Source organism: Myxine glutinosa, chromosome 5 (genome assembly GCF_964187855.1).
Source record: "Myxine glutinosa chromosome 5, kmMyxGlut1.1, whole genome shotgun sequence".
Taxonomy (NCBI): Eukaryota; Metazoa; Chordata; class Myxini; order Myxiniformes; family Myxinidae; genus Myxine; species Myxine glutinosa.
Window position 1 is genome coordinate 61,183,113 of NC_136265.1, and position 23,668 is coordinate 61,206,780.

General features: G+C 41.9%; 1 protein-coding gene across 1 annotated transcript; it reads left to right on the forward strand.

Annotated features, from left to right (window-relative positions):
* Positions 1 to 17,325: 17,325 nt before the first annotated feature.
* On the forward strand, positions 17,326 to 21,681 carry LOC137428579 (uncharacterized). Its single transcript, XM_078777313.1, has 4 exons — positions 17,326 to 17,398; positions 18,380 to 18,508; positions 20,192 to 20,310; positions 20,602 to 21,681. The coding sequence occupies exons 1-4, from the start codon at positions 17,326 to 17,328 to the stop codon at positions 21,679 to 21,681; spliced, it is 1,401 nt and encodes a 466-aa protein (XP_078633439.1).
* The last annotated feature ends 1,987 nt before the right edge of the window (positions 21,682 to 23,668 follow it).

Sequence of the window (23,668 nt, forward strand, 5' to 3'; positions counted from 1 at the left end):
CAACCAACCTCAACGGTTGGCCCTTCCTCCACTGCGGGGCCGTCCCCCGTCAACCAAGCCCCCCCGCCCGACCATCCACCGCCACGCCACCTGCCAACCCCCACACGAATCACCAGGGGTCGTTTCGGCCGGGTCATCAAGACCCCCCTCAAACTGACTCTCCTGGTGCAAGTTAATTCTGGGGGGGGCGCATGTAGCGGTTACCGGAAGCATACACAATCATCTTGCACCGGCCGATGACGCAACCGGCGAGCGGTGACTTGCCCGGACTCGCCCGGACATGTCCAGACTTGGCTTTCCCGGGCGAACACTTGACTCGCATACCACGCCCTGTTGAGAGGTGTGGCTTACCTATTTGCATACCACGGCCCGCCTGAGAGGCGTGGCTTTTGTGTGTTGAAATTTGATTATAAATTGCCGCCCGTTCGATCGGCAGATTCAGTGCTTTTGAGTTCTTTCGTGTGGAGCTAAAATAAATAGCTCGGTGAAACTTCGTTCCTGTGTCGTCCATTTTGTCTGGCTTTATCGTGCGAGCACAGCTCCCACACAAGCATATATTCATATACCATTTATATTCATATAATATATTTATATATTTATTTATATATTTATATAAATGACATATAAAGATAGAATGAAAGAATGAGTGAATGAATGAATGAATGGGTTACAGTTAATGATTTGATTGGGTTGATGTAGGAACATTCTTTAATCATCAAAAAAAATTCCTTTGAGGGATTTTTGTCCGAAGTTTATGTATCCAAAAGGACTCACGTTTCAGAATCGTGGTGTGTGATCGATTTGTGATTGATTCAATGGCAGAGATTTGAATGTCATTTCTAGAGTGATCCGGTTGATTAAAGTGTATCGTGTAAGGTAGAGATTTGCCCTGACTGGTGTGGAAGTTATTGATTTCTGACCGGGTGTTATTAAATTGTGTGTAGAGTGTATTCTCAGTTTTTGAGATTCTCAGTATTCTCAGCTTGCACTTTTGGCAAGTGATTAGGTGTATGACCCATGTAGATTTGCAGTTCATAGAGGAGGTGATGGGGAATTTTTGTCCAGTGCTAGAACTACAAAATTTGTTTCCTTCTAGTAAATGCTTGTGAATAATCTGGGGATCTGGGGATCTTGTGCAGTAATCTTGTGCTGGGGATCGCCTTTGCCCACTCATGTTTGTGCTGGGGATCGCCTTTGCCTGCTCGTGTTTGTGCTGGGGATCGCCTTTGCCTGCTCGTGTTTGTGCTGGGGATCGTCTTTGCCTGCTCGTGTTTGTGCTGGGGATCGCCTTTGCCTGCTCGTGTTTGTGCTGGGGATTGCCTTTGCCTGCTCGTGTTTGTGCTGGGGATCGCCTTTGCCTGCTCGTGTTTGTGCTGGGGATCGCCTTTGCCTGCTCGTGTTTGTGCTGGGGATTGCCTTTGCCTGCTCTTGTTCGTGCTGGGGATCACCTTTGCCTGCTCTTGTTGGGGACTGATATTTGCCGGCCTGGTGTTCATTGGTGAGGTCAAGACAAAGGTCGTCGTGAGCAGAAGCATCTGGTAAAATCGTAAGCATTTTGCAAACAGGATCCCAACGTTCGTTCCCCCCTCCCCTCCCGCGTGAAATGTTGTGTTTATTTGCAGTAATCATCAAAAGGCATAGAATAAGTTACGTTTCTGCCTCTTGTCCTTTTTTGTATCGATAAGTTGTACTGTAAGTACCTGTAAATAAATCGAATCGTTTAACGTTTCCTTTCCCTCTGTCCGTTAATGTCTTTTCTTTCATTGGTCTGCCATTGCTCACACCCAAAGTAGCGATCGGCTGTAACAAAATTAGCATCAGCTTGGCGGGTACCAACTGTTGCTCAGCCATCTAAATTGCCATCCAGGAACAAAAGTGGTACACACTGGACACAGGTACGTTCCCCGATTGGTACCGTCACGTGGTACAGGTAAGTGGTGCTCGACGATTGGACCCTGCTATCGCACGACGGACCAATTGGCGTTCATAGTTGCTGGTTCGCAACCTGCCGAAGTACGAAGTTATTTCAACCTCAGGTCCGGTAAGTTCGGGAGGGAATGGAGGCTAACCCCCTCGTCGTAGAACCAAACCCTGAGCCATAACAATATTACGAAGACATAGCAAGGCCTCCACTGTATTGCAATCGCCTCTATAATTATCCACTTAAAACACATTTTACCTTGTATGTGTTGGTGTGGGTGTATATGTATAACCACACAAGCATAAATATTGTGTGTGTGTGTTGGTGTGTGTGTGTGTGTTGGTGTGTGTGTGTGTATGTATGTATGTATGTATTTTTTAAAGATTTGTTAACGGCCTGCAGCGACTGTTGTCCTTCTGGTAGGTTCTCCCATCTCAGCCAAGGAACTCTGTTGTTCTGTCAGAGTGGTCATTGGGTTCTTGGTCACCTGTCTGACCAAGGTCCTTCTTGCCCAGTTGCTCAGTTTTGTCGGACGGCCAGCTCGAGGAAGAGTTTGGGTAGTTCCATATTCTTTCCATTTCCTAATGATGGAGCTCACTGTGCTCTTGGTTACTTTCAACACTCTAGAAATTGTTTTATACCCTTCCCCAGATCTATGCCGCCTCAATTCTATCTTGGAGTTCCATGGACAGTTCCTTGGACATCATGGTAGAGTTTCTGCTCTGACATGCACTGTCAACTGTGGGACCTTATATCAAAAGGTGTATTTCTTTCTTAATAATGTCCAATCAATTGAATTTGCCACAGGTGGACTCCAATCAAGTTGTAGAGACTTCTCAAGGATGATCAAAGGAAATTGGATGCACCTGATCTCAATTTGGAGTGTCATAGCAAAGGGGTTGAATACTTATTGACTCGACATTTCAGCTTTTCATTTTTAATTATTTTGTTAAAAATTCCACTTTGGCAAAAATTTCATGCGGTATTGTGTGAAGATCAGTGCCAATTTTTTTTTCAAAATATTCCATGGGGTATTGTGTGTCGATCAGTGCCAAAAAAAATCTCAATTTAATCCGTTTTAAATTCAGGCTGTAACAACAAAATGTGAAAAAGTCAAGAGATTTGAGTGACCTCTTACATTTTGCGTATGATGAGCTTTGCTTTAGTGTGGTCATGTTGGTTTAATTCTGTTCTACACCGCACCTTTCCTATGCCATCTCCAGGCATTGCAAATCGTCATTGCTGGGCACCGAAGGGGGCTCGGCAGTGACGCACGCTGAAAGGGAGTACTCAGTTTTCACTCTGGTTGTTTTCTTGCTTTCTTGTTTGTTTGTTTGTTTCTCCGGGCGATATCTCAGCCATCCTTTGAGCTGGGAAGCTGAAATTTCGGCACAATAGTGAGCAAGTCCTTTGTCAAAAACGGTATTTTTTGTTTTTTGATTAATCAATTAATTGAGGAGTTATTTAATTATTGGCGATTAATTAAGTACTTATTTAATTAATCAAATTTCCTTTCTCTTCTGACCATTAACTCAGGCACCTTTTGAGTTAAAAAAAAAAAAAAAAAACACCTTTAGAGGCCATTTTTCCCCGCAAGCGGGGGTTGGCCTTTTTCGGGAACTGTGGTTGTTGTTGTTTTTCGGTCCCCTTTTTGAAGCAATGTTTTACGGCCGGATGCCCTTCCTGACGCCAACCCTTTTTGCCGCCTTTAACGACAAGCAGGGAATTACCAGTGAACTGGTACTCAATTTGCCGACCTCGGAAGGATGACAGGCTGAGTCAACCCCCCTGGCGTTAATTCAGCGATTGACCGGGATTCGAACCCAGGATCCTAGGATCCTAAGCCGGCACCCTAGCCGCTAGCCCAACACCAACACCAACACCAGATTTACTTTTGAGTTAGGAAGCTGATATTTGGACATGCCAATGACCAGGTGATTTGGCTGCAAAGGCTATTTTTGATTTATTAATTAATCGATTAATTATTCGATTAATGACTAAAAAAAATTTTTTTTCAGTTACAGATTCTGATGAAATGGTGGTGGTTTATGTGTTCTGTGACCGAATTGATTAATAATTTATTTTTTTCATGATTATTTATTTATTTTCATTATTAATTGTACACCGCTCCTTTCCTATGCCATCTCCAGGCATTGCAAATCGTCATTGCCGGGCACCAAAGGGGGCTCGGCAGTGACGCACGCTGAAAGAGAGTACTCAGTTTTCACACTAGGTTTCTTTCTTTCTTGTTTGTTGTACACCGCTCCTTTCCTATGCCACCTCCAGGCATTGCAAATCGTCATTGCCGGGCACCGAAGGGGGCTTGGCAGTGACGCACGCTGAAAGAGAGTACTCAGTTTTCACTCTGGTTTCTTGTTTGTTTGTTTTCTTGTTTCCTTGGTTGTCCGGACGATATCTCAGCCATCCTTTGAGCTAGGAAGCTGAAATTTCGGCACAATAGTGAGCAAGTCCTTTGTCAAAAACGGTATTTTTTGTTTTTTGATTAATCAATTAATTGAGGAGTTATTTAATTATTGGCGATTAATTAAGTACTTATTTAATTAATCAAATTTCCTTTCTCTTCTGACCATTAACTCAGGCACCTTTTGAGTTAAAAAAAAAAAAAAAAAACACCTTTAGAGGCCATTTTTCCCCGCAAGCGGGGGTTGGCCTTTTTCGGGAACTGTGGTTGTTGTTGTTTTTCGGTCCCCTTTTTGAAGCAATGTTTTACGGCCGGATGCCCTTCCTGACGCCAACCCTTTTTGCCGCCTTTAACGACAAGCAGGGAATTACCAGTGAACTGGTACTCAATTTGCCGACCTCGGAAGGATGACAGGCTGAGTCAACCCCCCTGGCGTTAATTCAGCGATTGACCGGGATTCGAACCCAGGATCCTAGGATCCTAAGCCGGCACCCTAGCCGCTAGCCCAACACCAACACCAACACCAGATTTACTTTTGAGTTAGGAAGCTGATATTTGGACATGCCAATGACCAGGTGATTTGGCTGCAAAGGCTATTTTTGATTTATTAATTAATCGATTAATTATTCGATTAATGACTAAAAAAATTTTTTTTTCAGTTACAGATTCTGATGAAATGGTGGTGGTTTATGTGTTCTGTGACCGAATTGATTAATAATTTATTTTTTTCATGATTATTTATTTATTTTCATTATTAATTGTACACCGCTCCTTTCCTATGCCATCTCCAGGCATTGCAAATCGTCATTGCCGGGCACCAAAGGGGGCTCGGCAGTGACGCACGCTGAAAGAGAGTACTCAGTTTTCACACTAGGTTTCTTTCTTTCTTGTTTGTTGTACACCGCTCCTTTCCTATGCCACCTCCAGGCATTGCAAATCGTCATTGCCGGGCACCGAAGGGGGCTTGGCAGTGACGCACGCTGAAAGAGAGTACTCAGTTTTCACTCTGGTTTCTTGTTTGTTGTACACCGCTCCTTTCCTATGCCATCTCCAGGCATTGCAAATCGTCATTGCCGGTTACCAAAGGGGGCTCGGCAGTGACGCACGCTGAAAGAGAGTACTCAGTTTTCACTCTGGTTTCTTGTTTTCTTGTTTGTTTGTTTTCTTGGTTGTCCGGGCGATATCTCAGCCATCCTTTGAGCTAGGAAGCTGAAATTTCGGCACAGTAGTGAGCAAGTCCTTTGTCAAATACGGTATTTTTTGTTTTTTGAATAATCAATTAATTGAGGAGTTATTTAATTATTAGCGTTTAATTAAGTACTTATTTAATTAATTAAATTTCATTTCTCTTCTGACCATTATTAACTCAGGCACCTTTTGAGTTAGGAAGCTGATATTTGGACATGCCAATGACCAGGTGATTTGGCTGCAAAGGATATTTTTGATTTATTAATTAATCAATTAATCGATTAATTATTTAATTATTCGATTAATGACCAAAAAAATTTTTTTTTTTAAGTTACAGATTCTGATGAAATAGTGGTAGTTTATGTGTTCTCTGACCAAATTGATTACTAATTTAATTTTTTTATGATTATTATTTATTTATTTTCATTATTAATCATTTATTTATTTTCTTTCTCATTTGGCCAATATCTCAGGCACCTTTTGAGCTGGGAAGCTAATATTTGGACATGAGTGACCAAGTGATGTGGCTATCAAGGATATTTTTGATTTATTGATTAATCATTTCATCTATTAATTATTTATTGATTAATCGATTAATTATTTATTGAGTAATCAATTAATTATTTAATTTTTTATAAATGACTTATTTAATTAAATTTCTAAAAGATACATCTTCGGATGAAGCACTAGTGGTTTAGTTATGCGATTAGCCAATTGATTATGAAAATATTTTGTGATAATCTTTTATTGATTTTAATTATACAATTAATCAATCAATTAGTGTACACCTCTCCCTCCCAATGCAGCCTCAATGAGCTGCACTGCGGTATTGCCGGGCGCCGGAGGCGCCCCGGCAATGCCGCGCTGCAGCATATTTAATTATTTGGCATGGGGCGGTGTACTTTGAATGTATGTGTACTTGTTTGTTTTCTTGTTTCCTTGGTTGTCCGGACGATATCTCAGCCATCCTTTGAGCTAGGAAGCTGAAATTTCGGCACAATAGTGAGCAAGTCCTTTGTCAAAAACGGTATTTTTTGTTTTTTGATTAATCAATTAATTGAGGAGTTATTTAATTATTAGCGTTTAATTAAGTACTTATTTAATTAATTAAATTTCATTTCTCTTCTGACCATTATTAACTCAGGCACCTTTTGAGTTAGGAAGCTGATATTTGGACATGCCAATGACCAGGTGATTTGGCTGCAAAGGATATTTTTGATTTATTAATTAATCAATTAATCGATTAATTATTTAATTATTCGATTAATGACAAAAAATTTTTTTTTTTTAAAGTTACAGATTCTGATGAAATAGTGGTAGTTTATGTGTTCTCTGACCAAATTGATTAATAATTTAATTTTTTTATGATTATTATTTATTTATTTTCATTATTAATCATTTATTTATTTTCTTTCTCATTTGGCCAATATCTCAGGCACCTTTTGAGCTGGGAAGCTAATATTTGGACATGAGTGACCAAGTGATGTGGCTATCAAGGATATTTTTGATTTATTGATTAATCATTTCATCTATTAAGTATTTATTGATTAATCGATTAATTATTTATTGAGTAATCAATTAATTATTTAATTTTTTATAAATGACTTATTTAATTAAATTTCTAAAAGATACATCTTCGGATGAAGCACTAGTGGTTTAGTTATGCGATTAGCCAATTGATTATGAAAATATTTTGTGATGATCTTTTATTGATTTTAATTATACAATTAATCAATCAATTAGTGTACACCTCTCCCTCCCAATGCAGCCTCAATGAGCTGCACTGCGGTATTGCCGGGCGCTGTTTTTTGATTAATCAATTAATTGAGGAGTTATTTAATTATTGGCGATTAATTAAGTACTTATTTAATTAATCAAATTTCCTTTCTCTTCTGACCATTAACTCAGGCACCTTTTGAGTTAAAAAAAACAAAAAAAAACACCTTTAGAGGCCATTTTTCCCCGCAAGCGGGGGTTGGCCTTTTTCGGGAACTGTGGTTGTTGTTGTTTTTCGGTCCCCTTTTTGAAGCAATGTTTTACGGCCGGATGCCCTTCCTGACGCCAACCCTTTTTGCCGCCTTTAACGACAAGCAGGGAATTACCAGTGAACTGGTACTCAATTTGCCGACCTCGGAAGGATGACAGGCTGAGTCAACCCCCCTGGCGTTAATTCAGCGATTGACCGGGATTCGAACCCAGGATCCTAGGATCCTAAGCCGGCACCCTAGCCGCTAGCCCAACACCAACACCAACACCAGATTTACTTTTGAGTTAGGAAGCTGATATTTGGACATGCCAATGACCAGGTGATTTGGCTGCAAAGGCTATTTTTGATTTATTAATTAATCGATTAATTATTCGATTAATGACTAAAAAAAATTTTTTTTCAGTTACAGATTCTGATGAAATGGTGGTGGTTTATGTGTTCTGTGACCGAATTGATTAATAATTTATTTTTTTCATGATTATTTATTTATTTTCATTATTAATTGTACACCGCTCCTTTCCTATGCCATCTCCAGGCATTGCAAATCGTCATTGCCGGGCACCAAAGGGGGCTCGGCAGTGACGCACGCTGAAAGAGAGTACTCAGTTTTCACACTAGGTTTCTTTCTTTCTTGTTTGTTGTACACCGCTCCTTTCCTATGCCACCTCCAGGCATTGCAAATCGTCATTGCCGGGCACCGAAGGGGGCTTGGCAGTGACGCACGCTGAAAGAGAGTACTCAGTTTTCACTCTGGTTTCTTGTTTGTTTGTTTTCTTGTTTCCTTGGTTGTCCGGACGATATCTCAGCCATCCTTTGAGCTAGGAAGCTGAAATTTCGGCACAATAGTGAGCAAGTCCTTTGTCAAAAACGGTATTTTTTGTTTTTTGATTAATCAATTAATTGAGGAGTTATTTAATTATTAGCGTTTAATTAAGTACTTATTTAATTAATTAAATTTCATTTCTCTTCTGACCATTATTAACTCAGGCACCTTTTGAGTTAGGAAGCTGATATTTGGACATGCCAATGACCAGGTGATTTGGCTGCAAAGGATATTTTTGATTTATTAATTAATCAATTAATCGATTAATTATTTAATTATTCGATTAATGACAAAAAAATTTTTTTTTTTAAAGTTACAGATTCTGATGAAATAGTGGTAGTTTATGTGTTCTCTGACCAAATTGATTAATAATTTAATTTTTTTATGATTATTATTTATTTATTTTCATTATTAATCATTTATTTATTTTCTTTCTCATTTGGCCAATATCTCAGGCACCTTTTGAGCTGGGAAGCTAATATTTGGACATGAGTGACCAAGTGATGTGGCTATCAAGGATATTTTTGATTTATTGATTAATCATTTCATCTATTAAGTATTTATTGATTAATCGATTAATTATTTATTGAGTAATCAATTAATTATTTAATTTTTTATAAATGACTTATTTAATTAAATTTCTAAAAGATACATCTTCGGATGAAGCACTAGTGGTTTAGTTATGCGATTAGCCAATTGATTATGAAAATATTTTGTGATGATCTTTTATTGATTTTAATTATACAATTAATCAATCAATTAGTGTACACCTCTCCCTCCCAATGCAGCCTCAATGAGCTGCACTGCGGTATTGCCGGGCGCCGGAGGCGCCCCGGCAATGCCGCGCTGTAGGATATTTAATTATTTGGCATGGGGGCGGTGTACTTTGAATGTATGTGTACTTGTTTTCTTTCTTGTTTTCTTTCTTTCTTGGTTGTCCGGGCGATATCTCAGCCATCCTTTGAGCTAGGAAGCTGAAATTTCGGCACAGTAGTGAGCAAGTCCTTTTACAAAAACGGTATTTTTTTTTTTTGATTAATCAATAAATTGAGGAGTTATTTAATTATTAGCGATTAATTAAGTACTTATTTAATCAAATTTCCTTTCTCTTCTGACCATTAACTCAGGCACCTTTTGAGTTAGGAAGCTGATATTTGGACATGCCAATGACCAGGTGATTTGGCTGCAAAGGATATTTTTGATTTATTAATTAATCAATTAATCGATTAATTATTTAATTATTCGATTACTGACCAAATTTTTTTTTTTAAAGTTACAGATTCTGATGAAATAGTGGTAGTTTATGTGTTCTCTGACCAAATTGATTAATAATTTAATTTTTTTATGATTATTATTTATTTATTTTCATTATTAATCATTTATTTATTTTCTTTCTCATTTGGCCAATATCTCAGGCACCTTTTGAGCTGGGAAGCTAATATTTGGACATGAGTGACCAAGTGATGTGGCTATCAAGGATATTTTTGATTTATTGATTAATCATTTCATCTATTAATTATTTATTGATTAATCGATTAATTATTTATTGAGTAATCAATTAATTATTTAATTTTTTATAAATGACTTATTTAATTAAATTTCTAAAAGATACATCTTCGGATGAAGCACTAGTGGTTTAGTTATGCGATTAGCCAATTGATTATGAAAATATTTTGTGATAATCTTTTATTGATTTTAATTATACAATTAATCAATCAATTAGTGTACACCTCTCCCTCCCAATGCAGCCTCAATGAGCTGCACTGCGGTATTGCCAGGCACCGGAGGCGCCCCGGCAATGCCGCGCTGCAGCATATTTAATTATTTGGCATGGGGCGGTGTACTTTGAATGTATGTGTACTTGTCATTTATTTATTTTCTTTCTCATTTGGCCAATATATCAGGCACCTTTTGAGCTGGGAAGCTAATATTTGGACATGACAGTGACCAAGTGATGTGGCTCAAGGATATTTTTGATTTATTGATTAATCATTTAATCGATTAATTATTTATTGATTAATCGATGAATTATTTTTTGATTAATCAATTAATTAATTAATTTTTTATTAATGAGTTATTTAATTAAATTTCTAAAATATACATCTTCGAATGAAGCACTAGTGGTTTAGTTATGCTATTAGCCAATTATTGATTAAGAAAATATTTTGTGATAATCTTTTATTGATTTTAATTATACAATTAATTATTCAATTAGTGTACACCTCTCCCTCCCAATGCAGCCTCTATGAGCTGCACTGCGGTATTGCCAGGCGCCAGAGGCGCCCCGGCAATGCCGCGCTGTAGGATATTTAATTATTTGGCGGCATGGGGGCGGTGTAATTTGAATGTATCTGTACTTGTTTATCTGTTTAAACAAAATCCCAAAAAAGGAACTCTGAATGGTAATATCCAGCAGTGTGGGCCATGCACTTGTGCTCTCATGCACAATTTTTTATTAATTACCGCGGACCTCTCGAGTTTTAAGTAATTTATTATTTATTTTGAACGTTTTTCTTGAAATAAATATAAGATATTGTTACAGAACCCAACGTCGGCCTCTGTTCCCCTTACCGAGGGGGGATTAATCCCCTCGTCTCTGACTGACCGACGGGGTCCCTGACGCTGCCCAGCTACCTCCGCAAAGGCAGGTGCACAGCCCCGTTCGTACCGCGGACAGATTTTTTTTTTTTTTTTTTTTTTTGTATACAAGATCGAGGCTCGTGAAAGAGCGAACATTAATCACACAAAGACAAACAGACACATAAAACAAATAACATCGGGAGCGGTAGACAAGATGGGGAGAGAGGGGGAAGGACACAAACACAACATTTTGAGAGCAGGGACTGAGAGACATGGAGACATCGAGAGATCTGTGGGAGGGAGAGGGCTTTGGGGGGAGGCATGTGAAGAGGGGGGGGGGTGGGAGAGGTATAAACACATGGACACTGCCAGGACTTCCAGGAAAGAAGTTGGAATTTCAAACAAGGTGGATCTGGGGTGAATTAGTGGGGGTAGAAAAGATCAAGGTTTTGGATGGGGGAAGATAAGAGATGGTGGTGAACAGCTGTTTTAAAGACCTGGAGGGAGGAGTGGGATTGGAGGGAGTGTGGGAGTTTGTTCCAGAGGCGGGAGAAAAGAGGAATGAAAGAGTGAAGGTGAGCAGAGAGCCGAGATTTCGGCAGTTTAACCATCGGAGGGTTGCTGGCAGATCTTGTGCGACCTGTAGGAATATTTGGGGGACAGAGCACAGAGAGAGCTGGGGGAGCAAGGCCGGAGAGGAGTCGGTAGAAGACAGAAAGACCACCTACCTGCCTGCGGTGGGTGAGTGAAAGGCCCTCAGAGATAGCTTCATCGCGGGAGATTCCAATGATTTTGAAAGCTTTGGATTCAACAGCGTGAAGCCGAGCCAGGTGTGAGGCAGGAGCACCAGCCCATAGGGGAGAACAGTATTCCATTGAGCTGCGGATGAAAGCCTTGTATGTGGTGAGGAGCTCAGGTGTGCCGAGGAAGGACTTCGCACGACGGAGGATGCCCAGTGCAGACTGGCTTTGGAGGCCAGCTTGGAAATGTGGTTTTCCCAAGAAAGATCATGGCAGATAGTGAGACCCAAAAGCTTGAGCGACAGAACTTCTTGGAGAGGATTGTTGAGAAAGTAGATGGGAGGGTTGTCCAGTCGATCTTTTCGGAGAGACATAGTAAGAGAGTGAGATTTGTCAGGATTGAAAGACATGTTCCACTTGTTTGACCAGTCTGTGATTTTGTCCAGGTCTTCAGAGAGTGAGGAGGCTGCAGACTGCCGATCTGAGGGAAGAGGAATGGAGCGGCAGAGAGTGGAGTCATCAGCAAAGAGATAGAGAGGATTTTCCAGAGAGTCGGAGAGATCATTGATAAAGACCAGAAAAAGCACAGGGCCCAGCACACTGCCTTGGGGAACTCCAGCCTGAACAGGAAGGGGAGATGAGAATCCATTCAGGGCCACACGTTGACTCCGACCAGAGAGGAAGTCCGCAAGCCATGCATGGAGATTTCCATGGATACCATAGGAGGAGAGTTTGGTGAGCAGAGCTGGGTGCCAGACCGTATCGAAGGCACGTGATATGTCAAGGGAGACAGCTCTGATTTCCTGTTTGGCATTGAGGACCTCCATCCATTGTTGAGACAGCAGAAGCAGCATGTCCAGAGTAGAGTGACCTGGTCTGAAACCAAATTGATGATCAGAGATCAAGCCATTGAGAAGAGGAAAGATTTCATATCCGAAGCAATGATGGATTCCATGACTTTGCTGATAATTGGGAGCAGGCTGATTGGTCTGTAGTTGCAACGATCTGTTTTTGCACCTTTTTTGTGTAAAGCGGTAATGTTAGCTGATTTCCAGGATGCTGGCAGATGACCTTGAGCAAAAGATAGGGTGAAAAGAACAGAGAGAGGGTGAGATAGAGCGGCAGAGCAGGATTTTAGGACCCGTGGGCTGATGCCGTCTGGTCCAGTTGCAGAATCAGAGTCGAGGTTTGACAAAAACTCCTCCACCTTGTCAGGAGAGAAGGACACAGAGTCCAGGAGCAGTTGGGTTCGACTGGGAAAGGTGGGAACAGAGAGAGATGGGTTTGGGACTAAGGATTTTGAGGCAAACACAGAGTTGAGGCATTCGGCTTTGTCACGTGCGATGTCAACTGTGTGGCCATTTGAGGTAAGGGAGGGGATGGAGGGGGAACAAACACCAGAAACGGATTTGACCAGACGCCACCAGGATTTGGAGGAAGGAGACAGGTTTGAGAGTTCATTCTTGAGTGAGGAGAGATAGTGCTTCCTGGCACTCCTGAGGGTAGACACACACTTGTTCCGAGCTTGGTGGAAGGAACTGAGATTGCCTTCAGTTGGATTAGCCTTCCAAGAGGCAAAGGCAAGTTGTTTCAGGGCAACTGCCTCACCACAAGATTCAGTGTACCATGGACGGGAGGAAGGGTAAGACAACTGAAGGCGAGATGGGATAAATCTGTGCATGAGAGAGATCAGTTTGCTTTGGAAGAATTCCCAGGAAGAATTGATGTCAGAGGCAGTGGAGATGGGAGACCAATCCAGATGATTGATGGATGCTTGAAGACCGTCCCAGTCGGCCTGAGTGAAATGCCAGACTCGTCGACGCTGAGGAGGCTCTCTGAGAATGGCCAGAGAGATGTCCACTTTGACAAGCACATGCTCAGAAGAACCGATTGGAGCAGAAGAAGAGCAGCAGACATTAGCAGGGAAGTTTGTCATAACCAAGTCTAGAAGAGAAGATACTCCATTGGCTGAGATCCGGGTCGGGAAATTGACAGATTGTGTCAATCCCAGTGAGTCACAGAAGTCCTTTGCTGAGGTGCCATGACTGGTGAGAGAGGAACCCACACCCAACCAGGTGGCATGATGACAGTTGAAGTCACCACATATGAGGAAGAGAGAGTTGGGATGAGTGGATAGAAGTTGGTCCATGTTGTCAGACAGTGAAATGTAGATGGAGTCATCACTGTTTGGGGGACGGTACAGAACACATATGAACAAAAGGTGGGAGCGGAGAGGAAGCCATAGCCAGAGGTACTCCTGGGGGTGAGGAGGAAAGAGGGCAGTGCAAGGAGAGTGAGGAAGAGAGTTGCCGAGATGTTAATTGCCGAGCGGTTTTAGCAACCGCGGCACGAACTATTAACAGAAACTAACCCGGTTCCGAACGTTGGCCAAATCGTGCCACAGGTATTCAATGAAGGAAATCACTGACGACACGGATGTGAAGAAGAAGCAGAACAAAGGTAGGAAATACAAATATGATTTATTTTTTACCTATTATGTACACAACGAAAAGTAACCAAGGAGAAGGAAAGATAAGAAAATAAAGACAGAAAGGATGGAAGGACCAGAAGGACACAGTGCAATATTAACTTATACAAGCTTACTTATAGTTATACCCAGGGACAAGACAAAAGACAGACTACAAGCACACTTACACGGGGGATGATGACAGGAATGGCAGGAGGTGGATGGCTGGAGGGAGAGGAAGGTTCAGCTGGACGCTGGCTGGGGCTTGATCCCGCACGGGACGTCGGCCTGGACCTCGACGGCCACCGCAAACTGGTTCCCGCGTAGCAGCGAGTCAAAGCTGCGTGGTGGAGTCAAAGCTGCGTGGTGGAGTCAAAGCTGCGTGGTGGAGTCAAAGCTGCTCGGTGGAGTCAAAGCTGCTCGGTGGAGTCAAAGCTGCTCGGTGGAGTCAAAGCTGCATGGTACTGCTCGTGGGGCTCTGTCACTTCCTTCGCTCTGGACTCATCTGCCGCATCTCTCTCTCCCCCTCTCTCAAAGGCTTCCGCGCGCGCTTTTATAGCGCGCCTCCAGATCAACCCGCGCCACGCCCGAGCTGGTCTCTCACCGGTCCTGATTGGCGGGTCGGGGCTCGCTGGCTCCACCTTGTGATGACGATCGGCGGCCAACGCCCTGGATTCGGCGGCTCCTCCCCCTTCTTCTCCGATCTGACCGCATGTTCAATGGAGGTTTTGCGGCGAAAACCACAAAGCAGCAGCGGCGAATGCAGAAAACCGCCCGCAGAAAACCGCCCAATGCAGTTGGCAATTGATGACAAAAGGGGATTTCGAAGGGAATCTACCTTATTTGAATTCGGTGCAATGGAGTGTCAATTAATGGAAGACAAAGCCTTAATCTAATACACATAATAAGGAGATAACTACTGAACAAGGAGATCTATGATTGGCTATGTGATTGTATATGGAATAACTACGGGGACGACCTTTAACCTTTACACACCAAATGGAGGAAGGAGGGTGATATTTACAACAATTAATTACACTACAATTAAAAAAAACACAGCAATTCTCATATCCACAACAAGTACAAAAAGTTTTAATTAAAACAAAAGCCGCGTCGATGTTACACAATGCCTTGATGCAGCTGTGCCTATAACGTCGATGTTATAGGCACAGGACATTCCTATTGATTCGATTACTTGATGTTATTTTTGTGCAAAGTGAAAATATATCTCGGCAATTTCCCGTGTGTGGCGACGAATTTTTAATATATCTCGGCATTTTCCCGTCTGTTATTTCAGGCGGTGAATGACTGACCATGCCGCGATTTAAAAAATATATATCTCGGCAATTTCCTGTGTGTGGCGACACATGAACGAAGCTATGCTCCTCTCTCCACATTATTGTGACGACGTATAAATTAAATATTTCATCGTGACGATTGTCATCAAATGGACGAATTTTTAATATATCTCGGCATTTTCCCGTCTGTTATTTCAGGCGGTGTATGACTGACCATGCCGCTATTTAAAATATATATATCTCGGCAATTTCCCGTATGTGGCGACACGTGAACGAAGCTGTGCTCCTCTCTCCACATTATTGTGACGACGTATAAATTAAATATTTTATCGTGACGATTGTCATCAAATGGACGAATTTTTAATATATCTCGGCATTTTCCCGTCTGTTATTTCGGGCGGTGTATGACTGACCATGCCGCGATTTAAAAAAAAAAAATCTCAATGGACTTGAAGTTACAGGCCTTTGAGAATTCATTTCGTTCTATAAAGGGCAACTTTCATCGGATTTTCTTCCCGTTTTTTTTCAACCGAGTCTAAAACTATGTTAGCGACTGTGAAAAATGAAATGATATATCGAATTTGATTTGAAATAAAACTGTGTGAGAGAGGAAGACACCACGGGCCTACAAAACAGGCCTCAAAGCTATGCGAGTTAATAAAATGGTGGATATTTGTTTATATGAAGCCTCTCCCAGAATAGGTGGAGCTATGGTTCCCAGAATGGGTGGAGCTTTGAGGTTTTGTCTTCTCTGCAAGAATAAGAAGAACAACAAGAAGAAGAACAACAACAACAGCAGAGGGCACTCTATGACCAGCGTCTGCGACGCGGCTAACAATATTTTGAATCAGTCATACCATTGTTTCGTGTTAATGAGATATTTTTGTTTCAGGTTTCATTGTTGAAGTGAAGGTGAAGTCGGAGTTCATAGATGAATCATCCTTTCAAGACAAAGGTCTGAACCACAACATTCTGCTTGTCCCATTGATGAGTGTACATTGTATGGAGCTTGTTCTCTCACTCTTCCTCCCTCCCCCTCCTTCCTCCTCCTCCCTCTCTCTCCCCCTCTCTTCCTCTCCATTCTCCTCCCACCTACCTACCTCTCCCTCACCATCTCTCTCGCCTCCTCACTTCCTCTCTTTTCCTCTCTCCCTCGCCCTCTCTCTTCCTCACCCTCCATCTCCCTCACCCTCTCACTTCCTCTTTCCCTCACCCTCTCTCTTCCTCACCCTCCATCTCCCTCACCCTCTCTCTCCCTTGCCCGCTCTCTATTGGTTTTTTTTGTTTTGTTATTATTTTGTTATTTTTTTCTTGTACAAGCAGTGCCGCTGCAAAGCTCACTATTTTGAGTTCCTTTAATGGAGATGATTTTGGTACCAATTTCTTGTGTTTTGTTGGTTCTCCCAACCAGCATTTTTGGCGGTCGATTTATTTTCTATCTTCTACAGTTGTGGTTTCCCCCGAATGGTATCGCTCTCATCTCCACTATTTTGTTTGCCAGCCCTTCTTCCAGTCTTCACTGGTCATCATCCTCATTCCCTCTTTCACCTCTCTTTTTCCCATCCATCCTTCTGCCGCCATTCTCATTTTCATCCCCTCTGACTCTGTCAGCGTTTTCAGTGTGTGTGTTTGTGTGTCCGCCGTGTCTTCCATAACTCCAAAACCATGAAACCTAGCAACACCAAACTTTGCATGCATACTAAGGGTACTCCAAAGAAGTGCAAGAATGAAAACCAATGTATGTCATTGTGTGTCTGCAGTGTCCTCCATAACTCCAAAACCATGAAACCTAGCAACACTAAACTTTGCATGCATACTAAGGGAACTCCAAAGAAGTGCAAGAATGAAAACCAATGTATGTCATTGTGTGTCTGCAGTGTCCTCCATAACTCCAAAACCATGAAACCCAGCAACATCAAACTTTGCATGCATACTAAGGGGACTCCAAAGAAGTGCAAGAATGAAAACCAAAGTATGTGTTTGTGTGTCTGCAGTGTCCTCCATAACTCCAAAACCATGAAACCTAGCAACACTAAACTTTGCATGCATACTAAGGGAACTCCAAAGAAGTGCAAGAATGAAAACCAATGTAAAATCTAATCTCCTGTTTGGAACTCCGCCATGTTCATCTCTAGCTGGCAAGGCATGGGCTGACATTTTGTATGCTCGCTGTGGTGAATTGCAATTCACTAAAAGTGAAATTCAAGTTGGAAATTAAAGACCTCTGTTTAAAAGTAAATCTTTGTGGATGCTGTTTTTGTGTTTGGTGTACTTTATCTGTGCCGTTCACCTGGAGACGTCCGTAGACACCCAGAGAACAAATGAACACTTATTTTTAGCAGTCGGAACTGCTTCGAAGCTCAATTCTGCAGTTTAAAATTTGAAATTCGGCTCAGGTTAATATATTGTCGAGCTGATTGTATTTTGGTTGTAAAATGTTTGCGGAAATAAAATGAAGGCACGGACACTGCTTGGAGACGTCCGTTGAAGCCCGGAGAACAAATGAACACATTTTAGCAGTCAGAACGGCTTCTAAACTCGATTCCGTAGTTTAAATTATGAAATTCTGCTCAGGTTAAGAGTATCCGGGTGTCATAAGATTATTCTTGTAACATATCATTCTTTTTGCTAACTTCCCCCTCCCTATCCTCCCCTCCCCACTCCCCCCCCGCCCCCCCATTCTCATGTCCCCACTCCCCTTCTCTCTCCCTCCACACTCCTCCTCCTCTCACCCCCATCCCCTCTCCCCTCCTCTCTCTCCCCCTCTTTTAGTATTCCCATCAGTGAAGCGACCACGTGCTTCCCAGCATAAAGTGGTAGTTTGAAATAATTGCATTTTTTAAAATTGAGGTAGAATATCATTTAAATTGCCAAACTTCTCGATTCTTGTCTTGTTTATTGTGATGGAGGTTTGACCATTTAATTTAATTTCTTTTTTTGTATTCATTTCCAGTGAAGAAAGAAAGTTTTCAAAGTGACTTCTCTCAGAGTTCCCAGGATGCTTTGAGCAATGAGTGTGTAAAGCAAGAACCATGTGATTCTCCTCCCAGGGAGACGAAGAATGCTCCTCAGCTGCTTGAAGGTAAGCAGAGCTGCGCACAGAACACACGGCACTGCTCTCCTTGCTTTGTTCATTTGACGATTATAAATGTTAAAATTCCAAATCACACTTTCATCAATTATTAAAACTCCATTATCAGTTGGAATTATGAGGTAGGTCCAAGTATGAAAAGTTAAAGTTCTGATATCAAGCCATTGAAAACTGAAGGTGTGTTCATGATTATTACATAACCCTGCAAAAGGTAATTGCATTCCATGAAATATACATTGCGCCTTCTGCTCAAGCACCAATTTTTTAGGTGCAATTCCAAGGTGCGTCATGTGTTTGGTTGTCGATAAATAATGGATCCAGTGTACAAATTTAGATTAATTCCATGGTAGATTTGTCTTATCTGTGATGCCTCCCCATGGACTTTGTGGGCTGCGCCTCTTCTGTCAAGGATGAGAGACATTGCGCAGTCAAGTTGGCCTGCGTAAAGTGTAACGGCTAATGTAACTTTCACGAAGAAGGTGTAGGTGGAGTGAGGGGAGAGCACACACACGCACGGAGTGACAGACATACAAACATGCACGTAAACACACATGGAGAGAGAGACACATACTATACTGGACTATACTTGAAATACTATACTGGACCTATATGCAGAAATACTATTTGGAAGCTCTTCTTAGCCGTAGAGAGGGGGGAAAGCATGGGGGGTGGGGGGAGGGGGAGAGAGAGGGGCGGAGGAGAAGGAGAAGGAAGAGGAGGAGGAGGAGGGGTGGGAGAGAGATGGGGGAGAGGCCATTTTGAATGCATTTGGTCTAGTGTGATGATAGGAGGGATGACTGGGGAGGAGAGGCGACAGGAGGGAGTTATGTTGTGCCTGTGGTGCTGCTTTTGGCTTCAAACACACAAAAGTGTAATTTCTTCTTTTTTTTAAGCCATCATCTTTCCCCAGATTTATTTTAATTTCATGTAGAACACCTCGACGGACCGTTAAACACTTCGAGGAACGTCTCGCTATGCGATGCATGCATATTACATAAGACCCCTTTGAAAGCTCCTCCCTGCCTTGGGGGGAAGGGGAAGAAACACGGGGGAGTTGCACTACTTTAAAGCTTTTGAAATACTCTATAGGACCCCTTTTAAAATATTTTCCCAGCGGAGTGAGTAAGGAAAGGATAAAGTAAGGGAGGGAGGACAAAGTGGAAGAGGGGGGAGGGGGAAAAGACTGGGGTGCAGGGGGGAGGAGAGTTGGGTGGAATGGGGTTAGGGGGAGGATGAGGCCTTTTAAGTTTTATATGATGTGGGATTTCCATGCGTCCCTGCTACTGTTTTATAACAATAGCTGGAAGAGTCGGTCTTTTCCAAGCCCTTCACTGGCCTGCTTCTCAAAGGTGATGAATAGTCTGGGCTACAAGTTTTTCGGCCCTTGTCATGTGGTGGATTGTGCATGTCTCTGGTACACTTTGGTCTTTTTTGCAAATTATGCCTTTGAAGTTTTCATTTCAACCAGAGATGGAACAAGTTAGTTATTGGTGAGGTTTTAATTTTTGCCATTTTATGGAATGCTCCATATTGGATGTATATTTTCCTTTATGAAAGATGATTTACAGACATTGGACCAATTTAAGATCGAAATGAAGTACATCATGCATTTTAATGTTGCATGTTTCACAGTAACAGTGATTTTTAAATGCTTTTTTTGAATTGTCTTTGCAGAGAATCAATTGAAAACGGTTTCTTCTTCCAAGTCAAGTTCCCATTTGTTTGACAGTGACGTTTCTTTCAATCAGAACATGGCACAGACTTCTTACCAGGAAGTCAACAAATATAGCAATGTATTGACGAAGAACAATTGTAGTGCGACATTGAAGAAAATTGAGAGCACCGAGAAGCCGCACGAGTGTTCTATTTGCAGGAAAACGTTTAATTCATCAACATCTTCAAAGAGATGTCAAGCAATACACCAACGTGAGATGCCACACAAGTGTACTGTATGCAGCAAGGAATTCTATTGGTTATCAGCCTTGAATTATCACAAATTAAAACACACAGGAGAGAAGCCTCATAAATGTCCTGTGTGCAGCAAGGATTTTGCACGTTCATCATATTTACAAACTCATCTAAAGATACACACGGGAGAGAAGCCCTTCAAGTGTTCTTTGTGCAATAAGGCATTTGCCGTTGCTTCACGTTTGGGAAAACATAAAAGAATACATACGGGAGAGAAGTCTTTCAAGTGTTCTGTGTGCAACAATGTGTTTGCCCGTGCTTCACGTTTGAAAAAGCATCAAACAATACACATGGAAGACAATCCTTTGAAGTGTTCTGTGTGCAAGAAGATGTTTGCTCGTCCTTCACGTTTGAGAGCACATCAAGCGATACACACGGGAGAGAAAGCTTTCAGGTGTTCTTTGTGCAAAAAGGCCTTTGCTCTTGCTTCACATTTGGGAAAACATAAAAGAATACACACGGGAGAGAAGGCCTTCGAGTGTTCTTGGTGCAGCAAGACTTTTGATAGTTCTTCGCGTTTGAGAACACATCAAACAATCCACACGGGAGAGAAACCCTTCAAGTGTTCTTTGTGCAACAAGGCGTTTGCTCTTGCTTCACGTTTGGGAAAACATAAAAGAATACACACGGGAGAGAAGGCCTTCGAGTGTTCTACGTGCAGCAAGGCGTTCGCTTATGCTTCATATCTACAAGCACATTCAAGAATCCACACGGGAGAGAAGCCTTTCCAGTGTTCCATGTGTAGCAAGGCCTATGTGTGTTCTTCATCTCTACATGCACATAAAATAATACATACGGGAGAGAAAACCTTCAATTGTTCTGTGTGCGATAAGGATTTTGCCAAAATATCGTCATTGAAAACGCATCAAAGAATACACACAGGAGAGAAACCTTACAAGTGTTCTATGTGCAGCAAGGGGTTTGCGTCTTCTTCATCTGTGTATGTACATGAAAGAATACACACAGGAGAGAAACCTTTCAAGTGTTCACAATGTGGGAAGGCATTTAATCAGTCAGCAAATTTACGCCAACATCACAGAATCCACACGGGAGAGAAACCTTTCAAGTGTTCTGTGTGCACCAAAGCATTTGCTTATTCATCATATTTACGTTCTCATCAAAACACTCATCGTGTGGAGATACCTAAGACTTTGGTCTCAGTACCAAGTGACTTTGGTCGAAATAACACGATCTAAAAAAACAAAACAAGTCAAGACAACCTGGATGCTGAAGAGCATGGACATTGTACCAATGATAGTTGGAGCAAGGAAACGATGAAGAACATTACATAGATCTTTAAAAAAACACCCCGGAGAATATGACTACAAACAAGTTACAGTTTGAGGCTGTGCAGGGTTCAGTGATGATCCGGAAAAGAACCCTCGGAACAAAACCTCACAACCTGGTCCATAAAATGTGATCATTTACTGCTTGCCCCCCCAGCCCTCTCTGGGCTCTGTCCCCCAAATATTCCTACAGGTCGCACAAGATCTGCCTGCAACCCTCTTATGGTTAAACTGCCAAAATCAAGACTTTCTGCTCACCTTCACTCCTTCATTCCTCTTTTCTCCCGCCTCTGGAACAAACTCCCTCACTCTCTTCAATCCCACTCCACCCTCCAGGTCTTTAAAACAGCTGTTCACCACCATCTCTTATCCTCCCCCATCCAAAACCTTGATCTTTTCTACCCCCACTAATTTCGGTCCCCTTGTGTTTTATACCTTCCCCCCCCCCCCCTCCCCTTCCCACGCCTCCTGCCCCCAAGCCCCCTCCCTCCCACACTTCTCCCTGCTCTCAAATGTTGTGGTTGTGTGCTTCCCCTTCTCTCCCCATCTTGTCTTCCGCTCCCTCTTTTTGTATATTTTGTTTGTCTGGTTGATTTGTTTGTGAAATAAATGTTAGCTCTTTCACGAGCCTCGATTCAGTATACAAAAAAAAAAAAAAAAAAAAAAAAAAAAAATTAAGGCGGATACCTTGAGTCCTGGGAGTACTCCATTCCCCTTTCTGAATCTCCCAAACGGAGAAGCCAACCAATTATTGTATGTGCAGCACACAATGTGCTTACTCAATACATTTTATATACACAAAAAAAAAACAACGACAACGGCACTCAGCAGAGTGCATACCTCTGACAGGCTGAACAGTTTACATTTTGTATCCCACTAACAGACCGGATCTGTATCCGGACCATTCGTCCTTGTCACACACCAAAAGCGAATTGGCTTGTTCTTGTCATCTAACCAACTCATTTGGCAAGTTTTGTCATAATCCTTCCACAACTTTTTGAAATATGCTATATCGTGTTTTTGGCCCCATTTCACAATGGTGAAGAATAACTTTAAAAAAATGATCTCATCCAGATCAGGATCTTCAACAAAATTTAATCAATTCGTCCTTGTCACTCTCCAACCTGTTCACCAAATTTAGTCGGAATCCATCCATAACGTTTTGAGATATCCTGCTCATAAATAAACAGACAAACAAACAGACAAGGGTGAAAACATAACCTCCGTTTTTGGACTTTTGGTGGCAGAGGTAATAAATATACATTGATAAATAGGAGAATGACAGAAGAGCAGGCAGATTCAAAAAATGAGCTAAACAGTTTCAGTTTTGTTGAATTCACGCTTCACGCACACGTACACGTACAAAAAAAAAAAAAAAAAAAAAAAAAAAAATATATATATATATATATATATATATATATATATATATATATATATATTGTTATGTTGGTGGGGTAGCAATATGTAGAGCCAGATAGATCTGTGTAGGTAGGTATTCGTCTGTCGCGGTAAGGAATCTGACCTGTAATAAGTTCTGTGTGTTTAGGCGATTTGTCGGTTAAGATGTATAACTGTGGACATACCAGGATGTTCGTGTGTTAAGTAGCGTAGGGATTAAAGAGTAGTGCCCCTGTGTGTCACACCTGGTAGCTAAACCTTTGCCCCTTATGGCAATGCACACCTGTAGCCACGTAGTTAGGTCCCTAGCGCAACACTAAATAATTCCCTTCCCTGACATGACTGGAAGACGGACAGGCAAGTGGGGTGGGGGGGGGGGCCGGCTCGGGGCGCCGCCGCATGGACCACGGCCAGCTGCACCTACGAGCTATGATTACGCTACACGCTACACGCTACGTGCTATACCACGCCCAGGAGGGCTGTGATCGGTTGGCGCGAA

Bases quoted from the DNA above. Each gene is read 5' to 3' on its own strand.
- LOC137428579 (XM_078777313.1), top strand. From the start codon at position 17,326: ATGAAACCCAGCAACATCAAACTTTGCATGCATACTAAGGGGACTCCA. The intron at 18,509-20,191 runs GTAAGCAGAGCT...TTGTCTTTGCAG, and splicing joins TGCTCCTCAGCTGCTTGAAG to AGAATCAATTGAAAACGGTT. The intron at 20,311-20,601 runs GTATTGACGAAG...ACTCATCTAAAG, and splicing joins AAGTCAACAAATATAGCAAT to ATACACACGGGAGAGAAGCC.